The 23,762-nt window shown below is 37.6% G+C and overlaps 2 protein-coding genes and 2 long non-coding RNA genes across 4 annotated transcripts; 1 reads left to right on the forward strand and 3 right to left on the reverse strand.

Annotated features, from left to right (window-relative positions):
* Positions 1 to 1,739: 1,739 nt before the first annotated feature.
* On the reverse strand, positions 1,740 to 4,640 carry LOC113740568 (uncharacterized). Its single transcript, XR_003460526.2, has 2 exons — positions 3,318 to 4,640; positions 1,740 to 2,002 (listed from the first exon to the last, which is right to left on the reverse strand). It is a non-coding gene; the product is annotated as an uncharacterized lncRNA (long non-coding RNA).
* Positions 4,641 to 10,038: 5,398 nt separating this feature from the next.
* Positions 10,039 to 14,294, reverse strand: LOC113742374 (AP2-like ethylene-responsive transcription factor AIL1). The gene is made up of 9 exons (XM_027270211.2): positions 13,797 to 14,294; positions 12,916 to 13,603; positions 12,691 to 12,773; positions 12,496 to 12,504; positions 12,156 to 12,244; positions 11,966 to 12,039; positions 11,805 to 11,855; positions 11,497 to 11,573; positions 10,039 to 10,956 (listed from the first exon to the last, which is right to left on the reverse strand). Exons 1-9 carry the CDS (start codon positions 13,873 to 13,875, stop codon positions 10,328 to 10,330), a joined length of 1,779 nt encoding a protein of 592 aa, XP_027126012.2. The 5' UTR covers positions 13,876 to 14,294; the 3' UTR covers positions 10,039 to 10,327.
* A 5,604-nt stretch (positions 14,295 to 19,898) lies between these two features.
* On the reverse strand, positions 19,899 to 21,557 carry LOC140005847 (uncharacterized). The gene is made up of 2 exons (XR_011813393.1): positions 21,422 to 21,557; positions 19,899 to 21,297 (listed from the first exon to the last, which is right to left on the reverse strand). It is a non-coding gene; the product is annotated as an uncharacterized lncRNA (long non-coding RNA).
* On the forward strand, positions 20,773 to 22,269 carry LOC113741467 (transcription factor MYB114). Its single transcript, XM_027269002.2, has 3 exons — positions 20,773 to 21,241; positions 21,436 to 21,565; positions 21,650 to 22,269. Exons 1-3 carry the CDS (start codon positions 21,067 to 21,069, stop codon positions 21,975 to 21,977), a joined length of 633 nt encoding a protein of 210 aa, XP_027124803.1. The 5' UTR covers positions 20,773 to 21,066; the 3' UTR covers positions 21,978 to 22,269.
* The last annotated feature ends 1,493 nt before the right edge of the window (positions 22,270 to 23,762 follow it).

Genomic DNA, 23,762 nt, shown 5'->3' on the forward strand with positions numbered 1-23,762 from the left:
GTTGATGATGTAGGCTAGAAATCCCGATGGTCTGCTGATATCCCGTCAGCCTGGCGATAAGTATCGCTCATCACTGCGATGGTCTGATGATTTCCAGAATGTTTTTTAAGCAATAATAATGCTTCTTCAAATTGTTATACTATACTAGCATATATGTTAAGAAGTTCCCACCCACTAATTTCATCAATAATATGACAATGGTTAAGACCTGTCTCATACAAGAAGTGAAGAAGCCTATTTTCCTTCTAATTCCGATTAACATAAATTTAAGTTTGTGATATTAAGCTTGGTAAATGGGGTCCCAAGGGCACATGGCAGTAGCATACGAGGATAAGAAGGCCACCTCTCAAGTCTCCCGAAAGGCAACCAAATTTCGTCCGTTGATCGATCTAAGCTCGTTGCAACCACTGAAAAAGAACTTGTGGGTTTCAATATTCACTTTGGGCTGAGGTTTTTGTTAAGGTATATGACTGAGTTGATTAGCTATGAAGAAGTCGGCCATTCTCAGTCCAATGTGACACTTGCAGGATTCTTGCACAAGCATCCTGCAGTGTCTTCTGGGGCTCTGATCTTGAACAGATGCTTCAAAAGCTAAGACAAGGAAAAAGAGTAGAACGACCAATGGAGGTAGGCAGCTGTGGTTTAAAAATTATGCATGGATGACTATTAGCTGGTAAATAAATGAAAAGTCTTGAGGCCGCTTGAACATTACTGCACTCTGGCACCACTTGAAAAGGGAAAATTATACTATTTAGAATCACAGGCCCTACCAATGCCCGCCTTTAAGCAATTACGTTGAACATTTAAGAATCGATTGTAAGTGACTTGAAGCAGACGGATCTTTCTGCTGGAAGTAATTGACTGATAGGTGACTGAATATGAAGATGATAAGGCAACCTCTCCAGCATTCACATGGAAGCATTTTATGGCACACACCTATCCATAGAAATCAGTGACTAAACTCCTCAACTAGAACAATCTAGCTAAATGCAAGCAGAGGGAGATCTAGAATCCTTGGAAGGCCTTTTACCAGCTGCCAATAAGAAGTATCCCTATTCATCTGGGAAGGGCTAGCAAAATTCCCACAGCCAAGATCCTCTAACAGGAACTAAAATCAGGCTATCCGAGACCCACAGACACTATCATACCTTCCCATGAATTTGGTACTTGTACATACATCTGACAAAGTCTCAAGACATAATTTCAGCAAATCCCACCAAGATTTCCTCTGCTGTAAAATTTACCATACTGCTCAAGATGATTGCATTCAGGGGATGCATAAACGAGAACAGATATGTATTGCTATGGTCAACCACCACTCAAAATATTCAGGCTCCATATGGATAGCCAGTTTTTTTTTTTAGTCTACAGTAACTTAGTTTCGTCCAAGTCCTTTTTCCTTCTTGTTAGTGTAGACACTAAAGTGACGACTTCTGCCTCAGCAAATTTTAGCGTTCAGAGCACTCAACAAATCTTGAGCCTTTTCTACTCTGCTTTTCATTAGTCAAATTTTAACAACAAATCCTATCTTTGAAAATCTAAAACAAAACAAAACTTAACACCTATTAAGCGACTAAGATTTCTCGACAACAATTACTCCAGAAAAGTCGAGTGCCTTTTTCATTCATACATTTTGCCAACTAAGCCCCGCAATCTTTGTTTACATATCCCCATCCAAATACCAAGCCTGCAGCATATGTGCTCATGCATTTGCAATCCAAATGTCATAGCACAAGACAGAATTAAATATCATATACTTTCATTATTTTTTTTATATATTTATTTATTTACGAACAGACAAAATGAAAAGGTTATATATAGGACCGCATGTTACAATAGTAGCAACCACAAATCACGCCTCGAAAATAAGTAGGCTGATATTCCTATTGAGTTTTCATCCAGACTATAACTTAAGGCAATTTTTATCTCCATCCACACAAGTCATGTCAAATTGAGAACCAGAGGCAGGATATCATCTAGAAACGTTTGTTTCTTCTATCACCTACAATACAAAAATGAAGAACATGAGTTGGCACGCCTATGACAATTGACCTAATATCACAAGTATAAAGCAACATTAAGTTCAGTGCGGTCACAATGATTATCAAGGTGGAAGAGAAAGATCAATCCAAGTCGAGTTCATATCACAAAGTCATGCAAACATCTGCCAGAATTCAACAGCATTTCTTGGTTTGTACCACATGTACAGCTACAGAAAAGATTTCGTTTTGTAAGTCCATTTTCTCTCCTGTAACTCATGAAAAGATACAAAAATAATAATAATAATATTGCCCTCCACTATTCGCTGATATCATTTTTCAATTTCACCAGCAAAGGACATGCTAAAAGTAAATTTATAAAGATGATTTACATGAAACAACAATTGACAGCATAATTCCTATACAAGGGGAAATAAATGGGCAGAGGTGCTTGGTCCTTAAGATGCTTCTTAGGATGATTGCTAGTCCATTCAGCAATATATAAAGCACTGGAGATTCAGGTGCCTACTACCACTTTCTAAACCACCAGTTGCGCAGGCAATGCAGTTTCTTATGCATCCATCAGGAAACAAAGCAATAGGTTATAATAGTCCCTAGTTTCTTGCTGCATGCCTGGGGGGTGAGGCAGGAAGGCGAGCAACCAAAAAGTTGAAAAGTATAATCATTCTTTAGCATGTTTTACAGTAGTTCGTTTAGATGCTCAATACTTAACATATTTACTTTTGCCTATTAAATCCTAGTTCTTTGGTTAGCCTCTGAGAAAAATTGTGCATCCTCTGGTTTGATGTGTACTATGAGCACTCCTATCTTTTTGTAATCGTGATCCATGCACATTGTATACATTAAACATCAATTTCCTCATTCAACCTTTAATATATCATCCTTCAAAAAAAAAAAAAGCCTTTAATATATCATTCTTTTAAATCGCGATCGTGTTGTTATACTTCTCCAACCAACAAGTTCTAAGAGTTAGTCACTTCCCTCTCTTTACTTCTCCAACCAGACAGCAGCACAAGCATTCTAGTCAAATTCACAAAAATCATCATCCAAAATTAAGGCAACCAACATAAGAAACTTCCATTTCACATCCTCAACAAGCAAACCAATTCAAACAAGCTAGACATGAGAAGTTTAAATTTTGCAGAAGCAAAAAATGTTCTGACGAGTGTCTCGTCGATATTCACAATACGTGGTCAGGTTAAAAAATTAAATAACAAAGAAACAAAATTGCCACCTAGTTTAATTAATTTACCTGGTAAAGAAATAAGGAGAGAGAAAAAAAACGGAAATGGAAAAAGAACGCCAATCGAGAATTACCAATTTACAAGAGCAATAATGATATGCAGAGACCGATGCTCAGTAAATCCTTCAATCCGAATCCATATATGAATCCATCATCTGTCCGCTGAATGAATAAAATGCCTATCCTCCAGCAAAGACTCTACTTCCGTATTGTATGCATGCTCGATCAAAGAGAAAGAGAAAACGAGAGAAAAAAGGATAAATGAATTTGGCCCTTTTTTTAAAATCTGCTTTCTGCCCTTAAGAGTTGTTTTCTTTTGAATACCAAGAACGTCACCACGCACACCTGCAAGATTGTTGCAATACCGATGAAAAATAGTCCGATTTTCTTGCCAAAATTGAGCCTTTTCTCTTTTGGTGGTGGTGGTGGTGCTGGTGGCGGTCTTTTCTCTTTCCGCGGTGGTGGGTTTAGTTTAGCATGGGGCTTCTCATGTTTGGTATGATTTCTATCTGAGTTATTATTCTTTGGAGGAGCTGGAGGGAGGCCCTTTTGCGGTGGTGGAGGAGAGTGTGGATGAGGTGACGGAGGTGGATGAAAGGGAGGAGGTGGAGGTGGGGCCGATGGAGGGGGTGGAGATAGCAGAGGCGGTGGAGGTGGAGGTGGAGGTGGAGGAGATGGCGGAGGCGGTGGAGACGGAGGTGGTGCTACAGTATCTACATTTTGGGATTCAACAACAAATAAAGAAAACAAGACGCCAAAAGTGATACCGACCCAAGTAACCAAAGGGGATTCCATGTAACAATCCAACAGCAAATCGGTCCCTCCAAGCCTCCGCGCATCTGATATTTTCTAATATTAACACCAAACTCCCAGATTTTTCATCCCGATTGAAGAAGAACAGCGGATCTTTTGATAGATAGGTGAGAAGTAGGAAATTGACAATATGGAAATCGGAATTGAGTAGATTTTATTTAAAAAAAAAAAAAAAATCGACAGAAATGGTCCAAACGTAATAACTCCAAAAAATTAGAAGAACTTCTGAGATGAAAATGAATTTTATTTTAGAGGAAAGATAATTTTGACAGTCATAGCATTTCTACGTCATCCCCCACCACCCAGAGACAATGAAAAAGGAAGAGAAATGGGGGACAACAAAGAGACTGCAAGAGCAGCAGCAAGGAAAGAAAGGTAGGGCGGGGGGGGGGGGGGGGGGGGGGGGGGGGGGGGGAAATGAGAGAGGAAATGGCAGAGGGATGGATGCGGCCTTGAATCATTCAATCCAACCACTAATTCAATAATCACCCGCGTGGGCGCGCGTCTAATTTGGTGATTTTCCAACTCGTTTAAGTTGTATTCCTAGTACATCCTGTCATTCTTGCTTCCTACCTCGCCGCCACTACTACTACTACTAGTCAATATTGAGTTTAAGTACGTACGTACTATGCATATGCATGTGACAGTACATACTAGTCATTTACAGCATGAATCAGAATTAGAATCAGAACTAGAGCGAAGTTGAATCAATATATCAAGCTCCAACATTTACATTTTGTTTTGCAGCAGTATCCGCAAAGTTCAAATCTAATTCTTGGACTTAAGTGCAAAATTGTTGGAATTAATAAACAGGCACTATATATAAAAAAAAAAAAAAATGTAAAGCAATGATGGGTATGAGAATTGAGACGATTATTGTAGCAGAGCAGACTGGAGGATTTAAGTTCATTTGTTAGAAGATTATCCATAATACAAACTAGTCTTTTTTTATCCTCACCTGAAGATTAAAACAATGGAAATGAAGCCAGGAGGAGCCTTCACTCAAATGGCATAAATAATTAGTTGTTGTCGAGGAGCAGGCGGCGGAATTGGAACATAGGATCCCCCAAGACAAAACAAAGACGATAATGTGCCGATTGCCGCCGACCCACGGCCCCCTCTCTCATTACTCGTTTTTAGTATTTCCAAACGGCATCTCAATTGCAGCACTTTTATTTTGTAGATTTACCTCTATATATTCTTTTAGTTTAAGCAAATGCTCCAGAAAAAAGTCAAAACCTGCTCCTGATCCGCCATGGAATCCAAAGATTTTTTTTTTTTTTTTAAGTACTAGCAGAGCAGAGCAGTAGCAGTAGCAGTAGCTTTTTTGGGGTTAGAAAGAAAAGAATGAGATCTATGCTTGGCTCAGTCGCCGAGAGCGAGGTTAGAATCATGAAAACGAAAATGAATCCTAATGTCACTTTTTGTAAATGGATTTCCATCGGAAAGTGAACAGGTAGGCCCTGAATAAGTATACGAGATAGTTGGGCCCAAGAAGTCGCCTTTCCTTGGACTTGAATACACACTGGAAACTTAGATTGAGAGATAAGTATTAAGTAAGGTAAGGAGGCTTAATGGACTTATGGCCCATCAAAACTCCTTTGCGTGGAGTTGAGATGTTTGGACCACTTTGGTGTTCGGTCAACAAGTCTATTTCTTCGAGTTCGTGCTCAATATTTTACTTTTCCGGTATTCTTGTTTTCTTATTCAAAATTCTCGTTCTCAAACGTGAGATTTCTTCTTTTTTTTTTTTTTCTCATACGTGAGAAAAAAAAAACTAGGCCATAATTCATAATTTATATTTCATAGAACCCTGAAAAATCGAAGTAGTGCAAAGAAATAAAGAGGAGCAGTTGCCGAAATTCAATTTCGGAGGCCAACCTCAAGAAAAAAAAAATAGCAATAATAGTGCAAACAAAGCACGCATTTACAGGGGAAGAACAAAAGGGGGGAACAAGCGCGATATTATAGCTATGTAAGTACGTAACCAAGTTCAATCAATCAAATACCAATTATCTCAAAAACTGTAGAATATACTTGGTTTATATGAATTTTACGCAAGAAATTATCAAGCTAAGCCAACCCTTTTTTTAAAAAAAAAAAAAAAAAAAAAAAAGGAAGTGGAATAAGAAGAATGCTATGAAGATTCTACTCCTACAGTCCTACTGCATGAAAGGAAATGTTGGAATCTGGTGATCCGGCGTGTGCAACCAGACATAAAATGTTGGAATTGCTGAGACAAATAATAAAAACAAAAAAAAAAATAATGGACACTGGTCACTAGTAGTAGCATAAAAATATAAAGGAGGGAGATGGGGGCCATGCATATTAATTGACGTGTTCCGTATGAGTTGAAATTCGGGATGACTATTGACTTGCAGAATAATGCACCGCGCCAATGCCGATGCCATGCGTTTAGGCTTTGGAAATTGTTGCCTTCCTTCCAATAATTTATTTGTCGACCAGATCCCCCAACCCATCCCCAACTCTCTGCAATTCCATGCACTCCGCCACGCGCAAATATACTTATACGACTGTTTGCCGTTTGGACAGTGAAATTATCTCAAATAATATCATATTTTGCTTATATCATAAACACATTTTTCTATTCATATTTTTATATTTTTAACTATTTTTTTATCTCATATACATCAAATCATAAAAAATGCTATAGTTATTATTTCAAATAATATTTTAAATAATACTCTATCCAAACAAACCAATATCACCACATTTCCTAGTAATTACAGGAGCACTTTCTTTTCCTTTTTTCTTCGTTTTCTTTTCTTTTACTCCCTCCGTCCCACTTTGACAGTTCTGGTTCTTTTTTCACACAGTTTAATAAAAAATAGTTAACTTTGTTGGAATAATCAATTTAGGTAGCTATTTTCCTAAAATACCTTCACATTAATTAGAGTACAACTTTATGGGAACTTGAATTGATGGTAAAAAAAGAATTAACTCTCATTAAATGGAGTAGGTTTATAGTAACAATAACTTACATTCAATAAGGATATTTTAGGAATATTAAAATATAACTATATTTTTCAATTGAAAAGTGGACTACAATTTAGGACAGATGAAAAAGAAAAACAGGACTATCAAAGTGGGACGAAGGAAGTATCTTTTAGCTCGGTGGAGCCGGGATGATGGGATTCCTTCTCCATGCACCGTTGGAACCGAGCACCTTTTGTACTTGAACGTGAATTCATCCATCTTGCTGGCCTTTGGTGATGGACAACTCGTAAATACTGTGTCTAACAAATGGTGCAAAAGTATGCAACTATTGCAGCGAAAGAGAAATGTCTCTGGTCCTTTTTTCTGTCCATCTCCCGTTTGCTTGCGTATATTCACATGGCCCCTCTCCCATAACCATTGCTGCTTTTCTTTGGTACGCAGACTCTTTTTTCTTTTCCTCCCTACTGGGATTTCCATTATCCCCACCAAAGCGTCATCAGAAACTCTCAGACTGCGAATCTATCACTAAAATTTTCTTCACTCAATCGCTGTTCATCCTTCCGTGCTTGTCCTCTCCCCCACAACCCATTCATAACATAAATAAATGCCTAGAAATCACTACTAATTGACTAAGACAAGAAGCCCATTTTTTGTGGGTCATCATTCATCTGCTCAATCCTTCTCCATACTCAATATAAATACTTCAGCAATTCCTTTTCATTTCATTAAACTCCTAACACTGCTGTTGCTACTTGCTACTCTAATATTGTACTGCAATCTGCACTCTAAAACTCTTTCACTATTGTCAAAAAAAAAATAAACATATGATCTAAGTACTACTACTAAGTACTAAGTAGTAGTAATTGCTAGTAGTTTTAAAACGCAGACACAGAGAGAGAATTTGCGGGAAGGACCCCAAAATTCAGTGAAGTCTGAAACAAACTAGAGCAGCCTAGTGGCCTATTGCAGACTTTTTGCCAGTTTCAGTGAGGAAGCGAGAGATGGCACACAACTTAAGGTATCAGTTGGCCTAGCCACCACTACTCTAGTAGTAGGAGGACATTACTGATTACTCCGTAGGATGCTGCTAGCTAGGTGAGGTGAAAGAGAATGGAGTTTGGACGTATTGGACATTTTGTCCTCCATTAGTCAAAGGGAGGTTCCCACTGTCTCTGACCCTCTTCATATTGACTCAATTGACAGGATGTTCCTCTGATCGCTTGACAATTAATTAAGGAAAAGCGTATTGGAGCAATTGAGAAAGGGTTTTGGCCAGCCTTGTGTGTTTTTGTATATTATTTGAAATATTATTTAAAATAATTATTATAAATTTTTTTTATGATATGTTATATATGAAATAAAAAATAGTTAAAAATATAAAAAAAATTAAAAAATATGTTTATGATACAAGCAAAATATTATTTGGAATAATTCAATAATCCAAACACACTTATTTATTTTTCTTTTTACAAGAAAGGGTTTTGGACCTCTTGTCACGTTCCATCTCCGAAATTGGATTTAATCACGCGGTGTATAAATATTTAGTTCTATACAAGTTGCAATACCAGTTGTTGACAAATTTTAATTAATCAAATAAATTCTACTTATTAAATGTCACATTAGCATTAACGTCATGATATTCTTTTCACAGTACACGTTTTCATTGATACGGTGCAAAAATATTGAAAAATACAACAGGTGGAATTCGAATATTTTATACTAGCATTTACCACGGGTTTATAAAATATTTTTTTAATTAAATATTCAATCTAAGAATTTTTTCTTAAACACTCCTAAAGATGACCATCTAAACACATCTCTATTGATTTAAATCCATATTTCAATTCTCTTTAAGTGCCTTTTTGATGTATATATGTTGTAGAAAAAATTATCTAGATACTTACTTGCACAACAGATCAATATAGAATTTATTCTAAGTGCAAGAGAAATGTCAAATTTATAATTTATGTACTCCAAATTTAATGTCAAAGTTTAAAAATCCAACATTAAAATTATAAAATATTTGAAAAAAAAACATATTTGATAAAGTATAACATTCAAGAAATATAAATTTTAGGGAAAAACCTACTAAAATGTCCTAAGCTCACTAAATGCCAAAAAAAATTGAATAAAAGAAATTTTATTAATTAACTTATAATAGTGTTACTAGCTGCTATTATTCACCATTAAAATGTATGTAAGAAATTTCAGATTCCATCGAAATTTGAATCTTCATATAGACATTCGATGAGTTAATAAGTTTTTCCAAAGAGAAAAAAAATTTACATACTTGAGTCAAAATTAAATTTAGTGTTGCTAAATTAATTAATTTTGTTATTTCGTTTTTTGTTATAGTCATTTATATCCTTTTTGAATTATAGTCATCTATAAGATTGGTAAGTTTTCAATTTGAAGTGATGTGCTAGGTTTTTTTAATTAGTGGACTTTAGGAAATGCTGCTAATTGATAGCTTCAACATCGTAATTACATGATCCAGTTAAATCAAAATTCCCAGAAAAAGGATGGAAGATTTAGAGCTCTTTAAGTGGGGCAATTTGGAAAGTTATCTTCAAATACATATGAGAGAGAGAATAATTACTCCAACTATCACATTTCCGCAGGCTTTTTCCATTGGTTGTAAATGCAGCAGACCAAATCTAATTTCCACGGCAATTTTTGCATAAAATACCAAATTAAGTTTTATCATTTTAAACTCTTTTGAAGTCGAAATATACTCTTTCTGGACTTGGAAGGAATAGTTTTAGCATTTTAACACGTTTTGCTGTGAAAAAAAAAATTTGAGTCGAGGACATATCATCATTTGCCTTCCTAAAAAAAAAAAAATCATCTGCCTTTACCGTTGGATAAACTGTTCTCCATCGATCACCTATCATGTCAAGAATCAAGATAGAAGGTAGGTGGGATTATAGGAATAGGATCAGAGAGACTAAGAAACACGTCTAATCAGGACTCTTTTCGGAAGTCCAAGTGCGAATGGGCATCATTGGAGAATCACCAAATGAAGAAACCACACCAGGCATGGCTGCTTGTCCAATTAAGGAAAAACAAGAAGATATACTCTATAACTCTACCAGACTGGAAACATGCATAAATTTGTCCATTTTCACCCAAAGTCATTTCCATTTGATGTAAGCTAATTTAATCGATAATCCCGTCTCTGCATCTTCGCTGAGTTTCTTTCTCGACGGAAGGCCAATGAAACCCCCAGTCTATTCAAGTTTTCTCCAGCGTTCGACTTTAACTCTATCTATCCCCGGCTAACTAAAAATTTGAATCCTCCAAAGCCGCTCACTCATATGCTACTATTCCACAATGTAAACATGGGGACCGGATGAACCGAACCCGTATTAGCCAATCGGTTACTGCTCGTATCACGATCCTCACTTCCATTATTGTTACCATCTCCGTATTTGGGCTTTGAGTTTGGCCCCTCCAACGAAAAGTATAGCTGAGAATAATCTCCTTCAACTCCAAATTCGCCTCCATTTTTCCCCGGTGAGCCGGTTGAACCTACAGGATCCTTTGGGCTTTGTGGGGTGGAGGAGCACCTGCTGCCTGAGGCTGAAAATTGTAGCATATCATTGCTGTTGGTTTCATGATCCTGCAGACGCTGATCATGATCTGTGCTGGAACTCCATACCATTACGTTCCAGCCATGCTGAGATGCCTCCCGGTTTGTGATGGCAACAAGGGGTTGAGGCGAAGCTGAGGATGCACAAGAATTGTTGCCATCGACTACTGAAGATGGACGAGAGTTCCTGGGGGATCGCTTGGCTTTGGCTAGGTCCCCAGCGATGAGGGTTGAGCTAGAGCATATTCTTCTGACGTCATATCTGCTTATGTCGAAATTGGTCACAGCACTCGTACCCCTGAATTTAATTGCCGCAATATCATAGGCTTCTGCAGCTTCCTCTTGTGTACCTTAGATGAATACAAGGTAATTATTAATCATGACTCGTTGCATGCATGGAGCTAGTAATCCAATTCTACAATATCCGTCCCCATTGACAGATGAACTGAGTTTCGATCTGCATTAGGTTGGATCCATCTATTAACTCTCGTTTTGCTTAAAAATCCATGCTCTATTAAAATGTAAACAGAAGCCAGCACTAGGATCGTTTGTTGAACAACAGGGTAAACATGTTTATGCATACGTGCTGCTATGCTATCCTCACGTTTTGCAAACTTTCAGGAGGTGAATCGAGTTTTCCCAACAGGCTATTAATCGAATGTATTATTTTTAATTTTGTCAGAGGTGAACTACACGAACAATAATATCATAGGTCCCAGTCCCACCTCTGATCTTCATCCGCCAAATCCAACGTAGAATATTCTAGGGATGTTCCTTCTCTTCTTTCACCCCGCCCCCAACAAAAAAAAAAGGGTAAAAGAAGATAGAATAGCAATTTCCAAGCATGCATGAGTAAATTCCCTTGGAAGAAAGAGGACGGGTAAACGTACTGAAAGTACCAAGGTACAAGTCCTTATTGCCTGCAACTCTTCCAATTCGAGCTTGCCACCTTCCATGTTGATGATGCCTGCCAATGTTGAGCGCAAACCAATTAAAAAGATGAAAGCAAAGCCACAATGACATTATGATGGGTTGGCCAGGCCTTAATTGCTTTGCTTTGCTACTACACATTCGTACAAAGGTTCGTGTCATATCATGCACATGCATCATGATGTTCCCTATCCGCATTATACGATTGATGCCGATCGATTATTGCAAAAGCTGCAGTGAATTAATAATAATGAAAACTACTCTATACCTCGTCACTCCTCTGTACATGGATGCCCCCCTTGAGAACCCACTGCTCTTCCTGTTAAACATAAAGATCGTTTTTTTTTTATTTAATTTAATTTCCGCAACTCAAGACTCTTACTACTGATATAGCCAGTCTCATTTCTCGAAAAGAAAAAAGAAGATTACCTTCTTAGGTGCGCAACAAATTCTTGTCTAGACATGGCCTTCATATCTTCCAGCTCTTGTTCATACGAACACAACTGTTATGTTGCACATTAGTCGTAAAATAATAATACTGTAGTAATTAAGTTCAGTGTTTTTCCCCATCCTCGCGAATATACGTATTTTAATACCGCAAATCAGTAAAAACACTTACGGGGAAATTGATGTGAGTAGTAGGACCCCAATACTTTAAAGCAGCCAAATCATAAGCCCTCGCTGCTTTCTCTTCCTTGTCGTAACCACCTAAACAATTTTATAAAGGTAAAAGCAGCATTAATTTTTTTTTTTTTTTTAAGTTCAAAAGACTTATGCCCTGTTTGGATGGTCATTTTCTGCCGGAAAATTGTATCGTTTTTCGTGATCACATTTTTCTATTACCTTTTTCTCTCACATACATTAAGTTGCTACAGTAATTTTTCCATGAAAAATCATGAAAAATGCAATCCAAACGGGGTGTTAACAAATCAAACTAGACATGGCTAAAGAACTCGTACCTAGATAAACTGAGTTGATTTGGATATAGTGACAGCACAATGCACCAAAACCCATAATAATATGCAACACAAGGGGAAAAAATTAGCCTTAGCCAAACAAAGAAAACGACATACTCCTACTACTAGGTTTTATTAAATTTTTTTTTTAAAAAAAAGAGTATTTGGTGGGACCGTCATATATATGTGTATACATACCTTGCCTTCCTTTCCTTGTTCGGCCTTCCTTTCTGCAGCTATTATCCCATAAATGAGCCTCATACCTTCCCGTCCATCGATGCCTAACACGTTCCACTATCATCATTACTCCATTAAAGTTGAACCAACATTATCGTATGCAATATGTATTGATTGGAGTAATTTATAACTAAAAAATGCTTAAAATAAATAAACTAGCAAAAAGTGTCTCAATCATACGAGTACCTCGTAACTCCGCGATACTGAGAGGTTCTCTGCCCAAAAGTATCAATAGATTTACGTGGTGCTGCAGAATCTTTGGCACTAGATTTATTAGCCATGGAGTTGTCGCGCTTTTTGTTTGTATCAGCCACCTGCAACACTAGAGACGAAGTTCCGGGCTGATCAGCCGCGCCTGGGTTGATGCCCAGAGAAAGGGCTTCAAAATTATTCTGGTTGCTTTCTTGAACTGAAAATTCGTTAGTATCAGCCGGAGAAGGGGTTTGGCGCAGCCACGACTTGAATCCGGAAACCGTAGTTGCACCGTCGAACGGTACGTGGTACAACATGCCGTTCATGTTAGAGTTTGGGTCGCAACGATTAGAAATCGTATCTTGGGAATACATATGATAATTAAAGGGATAAGAAGGATGGATTAGGCTAGACGACGATGGGGTGGCGGTGGTGGTGATAAGATGTTCTCTTCTTTCAATCTCCATCTCCCAATCGTTGCAATGCGGTGGAATATTCACGTTGATTTCCCCTTGCTGCTGCTGAGGTAACTGACAATAAACTCTGCGCTCAATGTTGCTACTAGGATCAGGAGGAGGAGAATTTGTGGTGTAACAACGTCCCATAAAATCCTCAAGCTTTGGACCTTCTCCGTTTCGTAGATTAGTCGCATCATCCAAGGCATTTTCATATCTCCTCCAATCTAGGATTTTTTTTTGTAAGACAAAAGAAAAGGAAAAGAAAGAAAATCTGCTGAGTTGACTATGTATTAAAAGTATTAGTAATATTCTTGCTTCAAAAAAAAAAAATAGTAGCATTCTTAAAAAAAAAGAAAAGAAAAAGGGATTTGGTGGCCATGCAGAGAAGGGTGGAGGAGGGGAGGTTGTATACAATACCTTCTTGGTGAGCAGCACCGCTCGAGGGGAGCCCGAAAGTGTCCATCATACAAAGAGAACCATCAGAACGCAAAGCCATGGCCACCGACGTAGGAGGAGTAGAGCCGCCGCCGCGCTGTTGGTTTTGATCGGCTCCTCCTCCTCCAGTAATAGTAGGACCAGGAATACCAGCATTTTGTTGTTGTTCTTTACATCTTTCTTGTTCCACTTCTTCTCCACTTTGCCCTCCAAAATCATTCTGTTCATCATCATCATCATGGATCCTCAGGTGAGGAGTCAGAGAAAACCCCAGCTAGTTACTCATACTGCTACTAGTTACTTTATTGTCGTACGACTATTAGTACTGGTTGAGTTACCCAACATTGAACCCACAATAGATCTCTCGAAGAATTCACGCCACAAACTCAGATGGTGGGATCTCTCTCTAGAACACTGTGTTTGTCCCTCCCCTCTCCTCTCCTCTCCTCTCCTGTGTGGGGTTGGGACTTGGGAGTTGTCCGTCGTCTGCTTCCTATGTATGTATATATGTGGGTGGGGTTTCAGCTCAAACTTCTAAGCTAGCACCAGACCGGTACTTCTACTTTACTAGTAGTTGTTGTTTGTAGACTCGTACGTACAAAAGGAGCATATAGGAGTGTGTTGGTTATGCTCTCAGCCCAAGTAAAATAAGATACACCTGCGTCGTATTTGTGTAAATCTACCCGCAGATATACTATGATTCTTGGACACCGCCTGATGATATGTTATTTTGTGTAAAACTTTCGCATTCTGCGTTGTTTTACTTGTAATTTAATAGTAAAATACCAGGGATTTTAGTTTTAAATTATGGAGTAAGAGCGATTGGGAGATGGGCTGGTAATTTACTGACTTTCTCTAGTTTAAAAATTAAGAAAATGCTATGATTCCTTTCATAATTTATCCGCTTATATCTTGTTACATCATTTCGTGCTTTAAACTTTTAAAATAATTTAAGAATTGATAATTGTACGCTCTCTCTTCTCCGATCAATAATATAACTTAAAAGAGCACGCAGAGCTCCCCGAAAAATTATACTTGTACGTTCTTTCAAGAGTCGGGGGAAGTAAATCTATAAAATTACGAACAATGTTGTTGTTGAGTCCACCAGGAGAATTATGATGACAAAAATTTCCAATTTTCGATGTATGAGTATGGTGGCATTGAGGTTGAGGAATCGGCTCTGAGAGTCTCTCTGTTTCTGGGTGTTTTGGCATATGTCTAGATTTTCGTTCCTACCCTTTCATTCATTTAGACATTTCCTTCTCGCATCAGTTGTGTTGCAGGGACTGAACGCGACAGCTTCAAGGACAGGAGGCAGGGTTTGGCTGTGGTGGTATTAGGGTTTTGCATGAACAACTACAAACTTGTCGTGGAATGTGGATCCTTCATCCTGATATTTGTGATCGAAATCCAACAAGTGCCTTGTGGACACGTGGCCAGATACTTGGAAAGACTTTCATGGCCACCATGATGACAAATGGGTCTCGCTCAATGCTGTCGCCCTTCTGCTTCTGAAAAGCAGCTGAAACAATCCTGATACTTGGCCAATCCATTATCAAATCGATCTTCCCAATAGAGAGGGGTCTTGTAACCAATGGCCTTTGGGCGGTAAGTCACCACCAACACTTTCTAAGTTTCAATATCAATGTACTATTATACGTGACTTTTTTTAAATTCGTACATGTGAATAGTGCACCCTTCTAATTTGACAGTGAAATCTTATACTATTGCTAGTTTTTTATGTTATATTTAGACCTGACAATTATGTCCAAAATCCAATAACCCACTAATTTGAGAGGTTGGGTTGGGTAAGTTGGGTATTGGATCAATTTTGGGTTGGGTAATAAAAATCCATACATATTTTGAACAGTTTGGGTATTTGTGTTGAGCACTTATTACCCAACTTAAATTAAAAAAATAATTAAACACAAAACGCACGATCACGCACGCAGGAATTGATCTATTAAGTCATCGACTTTCCAATATGTGGGGCCCCACAGATCGTATAATCAGGTGTAACCCCAGTGCACGATAACTTGCCTAATCTTGATCATCCAAACAAGATCATATCTGCAAGTCGGATTTTAGCAAGCGGGAATCTCATGTGGCTACTAAATTCTTGTAACGGCTCGATGGGATGCAACCTAATGACTATTAAATGTTGGTGTTTGTGAGTTGTGAGCACTGGGAACATAAGATTATAACGGTGTCCAATTGCTACACAATACAAATCCAATGGCAGCCCAAGGTGAGTACACGCGCCATAATGTGTGCATTGTTTAGATGTTTCTAATTTCTCAATTTTACAACGGCTTAGATGTGTTATCATGCATAATTCTTTTGTGTTTATTTTATGGGTCAAAATTTCGGTTTATAACTTTCTTTAAAGTGTGATTGGATCCAAGTAGTTTAACAGTTAGTATGTGTGTGTATTTGTGAAAGTATATTAGTGTGTATTTTAGTGTGTTTGTATATGTAAAAATACTGTATTTCAAAAGAACTTAAAAAATGAGTGTGTGTTTGTATTTGTCAGTGTTTTAATGTGTGAAAATATATCTATCTATGTAAAAATGTATTTATGTGTGTGATTTCTTTTTTTTGTATGTGAAAATATATTTGAAAGAGTCTATGTATCCAAAATTAACCCAATCTAAAGTTGGACGGGTTGGATGTAATCCATTTAAATGAAAATCCAATATCAACCCACCCAAAACCCGCCCAATTGCCAGGTATAGTTGTATTACAACACATATGGAGTTAATTAATAGACGTCTAATATGGACTTACAAAAGTAAATGTGAGTACATGATCGTTCGCGTTCACGTACATAGTAAATTAGGTATATTTCAAGGGAACTAACAAGATAAGCATAAGTTACAAAAAAATTTTTTCCTCCTTTTTCTTTTCAATTCATTTTTTCGAATCTTTATAACTTCTACAAACGGATACACAGTAATAACGACAATTCTCAATTCTTGCAGAAGCTGCTAGTTCCTTGATAAAGTCTCCAAGATGAGTTTTGCTTAAAAAAAGTTGTTGTTTATGTTGGAGGTTGTTGTTAGTTATCTCTTAAATCAACGGATGATCCAACTAAAATTCATTTTATTTGCCAGAACTAATCAACTGGAAGGTTCTTGCTGGCTTTGTCCTGTGTGTTGTAACTTGGAAATCTGTTCTGTTGCAAATTAATTCTCCACAAATACATTAGTTTGCAATTAATTAATTAGCTTTTCCCATTGACGGGGAATAGTAGAACTTGAAGCCACTCCACAGCTTGTGCAAACCCTTGAGCAGTCCAACTGCTCTAGACCCAAAAGATTATGGGTCCGTATGTTCCAACATGTTGGGCCATCATTTAGGATTGTTGGCCTGGATCTGATGAGCACCCCAAGATCTATCTGGCTGGGTTTCCATATCCTCCCGCCCCAAATCGCACCCAACGAAATACAACACACAAAAATGCATCCCTCCGAATCCGATTGTGCGCCACAAGAGAGTAGAGAGATTCCTTTCAAGGCAAATAGTTTAAATAGTGCCTTTCAGTTTCAGGGGAGGTTTCTGGAATTAACTCAAAATATTTTATTCCCGTGGAAAGTTGGTGGCAGCCGTGCGCGTGGTTCTCTTTCAGTCTTTCTAGCTATACCACAGAAACGTATCCGCGAGTCGAAGAATAAATTGATGTGGGCCTCCAATAAATTGGTGCATTAATAATTCTATACTCCTATTATCAAAAGTTAATTTTTTTTCCAACAAAGCGAAGGAATACAAGCAGTCTAAGGGGGATCCATTAAAATCAAATCTCCAGGTAATTGCTGACTAGAAGCCGGCTCAATGGACCTTAAACATTCACACTCAACTTTCTGCTGGACCAATGTGGGAGAAAGGGGCGGGGAAAACACTCGACTTAAGCCAGCTATCAAAAGTTAATTGACTCACCTTTTTATAGTAAAAAAATTTTTGAATTGTGGGCCATGCACAGGTATATGTGAATTGTGAGGTTGGGAGGCAGGAAGTTCCTGTCATGTCCCAAGATTTTAGAAATTGTTCCAAGTCCTTTCGGGAAAAAATATTTAAAAAAAAAAATTAGGGTCTCATCCTATCAGACCACAACTTACAAATTAAAATTTAGGGTCTTTGCTTCAAGTATGAATCTTTACAAATTTATTTCCTCGAATTCTCAAATCGCGAATTCGTTAAAGAAAAAAAGTGTAAATGCAGTTTTAGTACCCAATTTTTTTTTTCTCGAGTGATTCTGGCACCTAAATTTGGACAAAAACAAATTAGTACCAAATGCTACAATAATTAAGCACAATTGGTTCCCTTGATGAATTTTTTTTGAAATTCTTACTGAAAAAAAAATACATGCTATCCAATGTCCAACAATGAAATTATAAACGAATTTTTTTTTGTGTGTGTTTGTACCTAATTGAAGGATCTTCAAATTGAAACTAAATTTCACAAATTTTTTGTTACTATTTAATGGTTGAATCCATAAATTCGAACCAAGAGTCTCAAAATTTTTTGTTTTTCATTAAAGGGTATGGAGAGGAGAGAAGAGGTTTTGAACGTGTAAGATTAGGTCGATTGGATATTTTCTTAGGTAAGCAATTTTGTTTTTAAACGAGCGACACCTTAAATTGTTCACCAAGTTAGTAGGTTATTTTAGTTTTTTTTTTTTTTGAAAATTTTTAAAAATTTTGTTACTAGGCACATGACAGCACATGGCTGTTTTTTAATAAGAATTTGAAAATACCCATTAAAGGTACCAAATATGCTTGAATGTTGTAATATTGGATGTCAAATTTGTTTTTGTCCAAAATTTAGGTACTAAAATCGCTCAAAAGATCAAAATTTGGATATCAAAACTGCATTTTACTCTAGAAAAGAACCTAAGAGAAAAATTCCAAGTGTTTGTGATCATGCAAGCAACTTTGTGTCAGCAGTACTGTTAACTGTTTGACATCCATAAATCATTTCAACGATGTCATATCGAAATTTCTTTTCTATTTCTTTTCCCAAATGGTGGCGTAGGCACGTAAAAGAGTTTGCTGCAGATAACGTATAATATTGGGCTTGTGTCCAATGCCTTCCGCCACACAAAGTGCGGTCTCAAGTACTTGGAGATTAGGCCACTGGGACTTTGGTCCAGTGGTCATCCCAAGCATTCTTAGGTTTGGTGGTGCGGGAGGTCAAGGGTTCGAACCTTACCTTCCACAAAAATTGTCACTTTATGTGACGGTCTTCATTGACCAACTTCGATGAAGTTTCTACTCACATCGAGTCCCCTCCCCCCTCCCCCTAGAATAGGCTAGTTTAGGTTATATGAATTTATCGTATCGACAACAAAAAAAAAAAGTACTTGGAGATTAAAATTAAGAGTAGACAATCCACAATTTTTTTTATCATTATTCTTTAGCTGCTACAGCCGTATTGGTTATTCATGGCTCCAAATTGAAGAAGTCAGGTAGCGTTTGTTACCGAATCGAACGAAAGCCTCATGATTTGGCTTCATTCAGGCTCTTGTACGTCATAGACACTCGTCCTCTCAATCATTGCACCGCATTTTGAATTTCTTACTCCAACGAGGGCCACATCTACTTGCCACTCCAAGCAAAAAATAACAACAAACTTAGAGCGTGCAGTGGTAATTACCAGTAATTTTGTCGGTCGTTTTCCCACATTTCCAGCCTTCCTTGCGTTATATATACCTCAACCTAACCCTCTAGTAGACAAATCAGACTGTGATATCCTTCCTTATGGCCTATTTCACAACACTTGCCCTTCTTTCTTTCTTGACTCATTTGGACCAAACAAATAATGTTGAAACTGTCAGTCCTCTAAATAATGACTTGCAAATCTCGTGAAACGAGTTCAGAATGACTTGCAAATTGATTTGGTATTACTTTCGCATCGAAAGCCTGGAGAGAAAGAAATGGGCGTGTGCGCCTAACGAGTTAGGTGTCGATTGACCAGTGTAATTACTAATTCTGAAGTCTCACTCGAGGTGTTATTTTTTTTTTTCATTTGTTGTTGGTGGCATAGCCATTTTGGTTAGAAGAATGTCCTGAATTCCAAATTGAAGAATCAGCATGAACAGATAAGAATTCTTGTGGAGCGTGCTTATACATACAGTAGAGCCATCATCTTATGTACTCCGATCCCCCGAGTAAGTGAAAGCTTATCAGGCGGTCAGAAAATCCATTTCTCCTGGGCATATTAGATGATGAGGACCCTATACTTTTCGTACACATGCTGTTCCAAGAACTTACCCAAAAACTAAAGAGGATTTGATATTTACCCATCAAAATAGATCTTCATGCACTCAAAAGGCTAGACCCGAGTGCCATCTTTACATGCTAAGCAAGTCTGAAAAGCACAACTAGTGTTTGCAGCTCCAGGCGTACGTCCTTGCATTGCTCTTCTGGCCTCAACCTTCAATAGTCTCACGAATCTCACCCAGCAACATAGTAATCATCTGATGTGCAAAAGACCTCGATCATACTCTTCAAAGCAAAGAATTGCAGCTTCCACGTTTGATTTACAAGATTTTTAGCCAGAATTAGCCATTCCATGACTAGTGTATTACACCGGCAATAGGACTCTCATTTTCGTGTAGTTTAACACTTGTATGTTGTCAAAGCTACGCGTTGAACCTACACCTTTTTTTTTTTTTTTGAAAGAGGAAAAACCTATCTGTCCAATAAAGAACTTTTGGTCCCATATACAGCTCGCTCACTGGGCAAGGAGCATTAAGGGATTTCAGCATGCTGGTCCTGTAATGCTGTAAAGAACGTTTGTCTCATCGTTCTACCTTTTATTATTATTAATTTTTCTTTTGTTCCTATCAAAAGCTGATTTAAACGCACCATGTGTAGTATTATTGCAAACCTTTTTTTTTTTGTGCTTTGGCAGCCTTTCTACGAATAGCATTGCATGTAGCATATCCAAACTTTTAAGGGCACTCAATCTTCAATCATCAAGCTTAGTGCCGTCCTCTTTGCAACACCTCCAAAAGCTGCTGATCTAACATTCCTAACCCTTCGAACGTATATATATGGACTTAAGCTTCTTGATCAACATACCCCTATTTTAATATCCTTCTCTTCAGCTAAAAACAAAATGGCCCAGAAACTAGTACATATTTAAGTATTCAACACCCCCCCCCCCCCCAAAAAAAAACACCAACAAAGTACCCCCTGCTCTTCACCTAGCTCTGATCCCTCTGTGCGTGCATGCTTACATATGAGGTTCAATGGATGATCATGAATCAGTAAAGGAGGAAGTAAATCCAGCCGTCATGTTGAAAAATCAATCGGCCGAGAAAGGAGCGAACAGAGGGTCATGGACTGATGAAGAAGATCGAAAACTGGCTGAAGCTATTGAGATCTATGGTCCAAAGAGATGGAAGACTATAGCATCCAAAGCAGGTCATGCTACTATCTTGAAGCACTCTATAAAGTCTTAGTCGCGCACATTCGGTTATCTAAATATCTCCAAAAAAAAAAAAAAGAGAAAAACTTTAAACGTTTACCAAAAATAAAACACTTTAAAGAATTTGTATGCAATTCCTCGTGGCATGATAACCAATAATCTTAAGTGCTGATTACCTGATCATCTGCAGGCCTTAAAAGGTGCGGTAAGAGTTGTAGGCTGAGATGGATGAACTATCTGAGACCAAACATCAAGCGAGGAAACATATCTGATCAAGAAGAAGACTTGATTGTTAGGCTTCATAAACTTCTGGGGAACAGGTGACAATATTCGTCATGGACGTAGACTAGAAAATTGATTGGATAAGGATTTTTGTTTTAACTTTTTCCGTCGATTAATTGCAGATGGTCCTTGATAGCGGGAAGGTTGCCAGGTCGAACGGATAATGAGATCAAGAATTACTGGAATTCTCATTTGAGCAAGAAAGTTCACCAAAAGGAGAAACAAAGCAAGGGAACTGCAGAAATGGGATGCTCTAGGATTCGGAAGAAAAGGAAGGCGATGATGAATGAGGTTAAAGCGGATAGGACGAGAGAAGGGAATTCATCTTCTGGTGGTGCTCCTGGAGATTCAAAACTGAGCTTCGATGTAGACGACTTCTTTGATTTCTCCAACGAGGATCCTATGACTTTAGAGTGGATCAGCAAATTCACCGAAATGGATGATGGCTGACACCTTGATCCTCTTTCTTATTACTAGTAGAACCTATTGCCTCCAAAATTAGTGGATAACCTAACTACTATCAAATAGGTGGGTTGCTGCTACCACTGTCCAAGATGTCGGAACTTCCGTTATATTGCTCTACGTCCGATAAAAATCTGTAGATTACTTAAATAATTTGCAGTTTAGACAACGTATGGTTGCTCTAAATTAAACTGCACGGAATGTCAACCGTGGCGCAGTTGATTAGATGCAGTTCAAAAATAGTAACACTACTCATTCAGCGGACGCTGTATTTTTCCCATCTTTGCACTCTATTTTCTTTTTTCCAAATCTTTGTGCTCTAATTGCTCCCAGTGAATTCTTATTACTATGGAAGTAAAAGACGGTTCGAAAAGATAAATGAATATTTGCAGAACTTGATGAGGACGTAGACTCGGTCATTTTCTCCAGAACTTGAGGATCTGCCCATCTTTTTTTTTTTTTTTGGATAAGTACTACATTTGCTAACATTCAGGAAAAGAGAGCCACAATGCCGATCTATGCATAATACAGCAGCATAATTATTAATTAAACATCCTCTGAATGGTCTCTGAATCTCGATCACTTTGAAGCTCTTAATAATTCATGAACTAACCCAAGTAGGGTACTAAAAAATTACAAGTACATAAATTAAGCTTAAAAAATTGCAGACCTCGCGTGCCTTAAAAAAAGATTATAATTTTGCAAACAGTAGAGGACGCACCCATCATCAAGAAAAGTATGGCTTGAAACCAAAAACATAGAGGGAACTAGAAATTATATCCTGAGGGGGCAAATTTTTAACAAATCTAAACTTAATTATATAATATAAAATATCTTAAAGTTGTGGTGGGACAAGAGTTTAAATTTCTAAAGAACATCCTTAGAAATCTTCAATTCTCTACGTACGGGAGCTTTCTAAAATCAAAACAAAAAGAAAATATAACTACTAATACGGTTAGATTTGAAATTAATTTTAATCAAACATGTACAGCTCCTTTCTGAGGGGCGGGCACAGTCAAATCTAAAAACTTTTTTTTTTTTTTTTTGTGGAGTAAAAGAACAAAAGTCAGTATGTATGAATAAGTTAATCTAAAATCAAGTCCACATGTTTGTTTTTACGGGGATAAAAATAATGCAACATGCTTGATCATACTTAATAAGAAAAGTGAATTTATGGAGTCTTCTAAGAAACATATATTTAGCAATCTCATAAAGCATCCGTACAGGAAAAAAGTCATGACAAATCCTTTGAATCCATGTACGTGACAAATGCGCTCTGCACGAGTATGTTAGTCTATTGCAGCAGGGCATTAATTTAGTCGGTCTACAATTTCAATCTTCTTGATGACTGGAACTGGAAGGAGCGAAACGGGAAATCATGAACCCAAACTGACATAACCTCAGATCTCGAAGCACGCGACAATGGAAATGTTGCCATCGAATACGTCCATTCTGGTGCGCGGGAGGTAAAAGTTCGAATCTTATCTCTCACAAAAAATGTCATAATATGTGACGATCTTTATTGACCAGATTCGATGGAGTTTCTATTCATATCTAATTTCTTCTTTTTTTTTTTAAAATAGGTTAGTTTAAATTATAAAAATTCTACCGTCTCGATAAAAAAATATAAAAATACGTCCATTCATTCGGAGGTGGATCTTTGCACCTAATGTGCGAACCCCAGAAGACAACAAATAACTTTTTTTAAAAAATTATGACCAACTTGCGTGAAATGCTTTTGATCCTCTCTTTGATTGGACTATAGTATTATTC

The sequence above is a fragment of the Coffea arabica genome, chromosome 4e, assembly GCF_036785885.1.
Source record: "Coffea arabica cultivar ET-39 chromosome 4e, Coffea Arabica ET-39 HiFi, whole genome shotgun sequence".
In the NCBI taxonomy this organism is placed as follows: domain Eukaryota; kingdom Viridiplantae; phylum Streptophyta; class Magnoliopsida; order Gentianales; family Rubiaceae; genus Coffea; species Coffea arabica.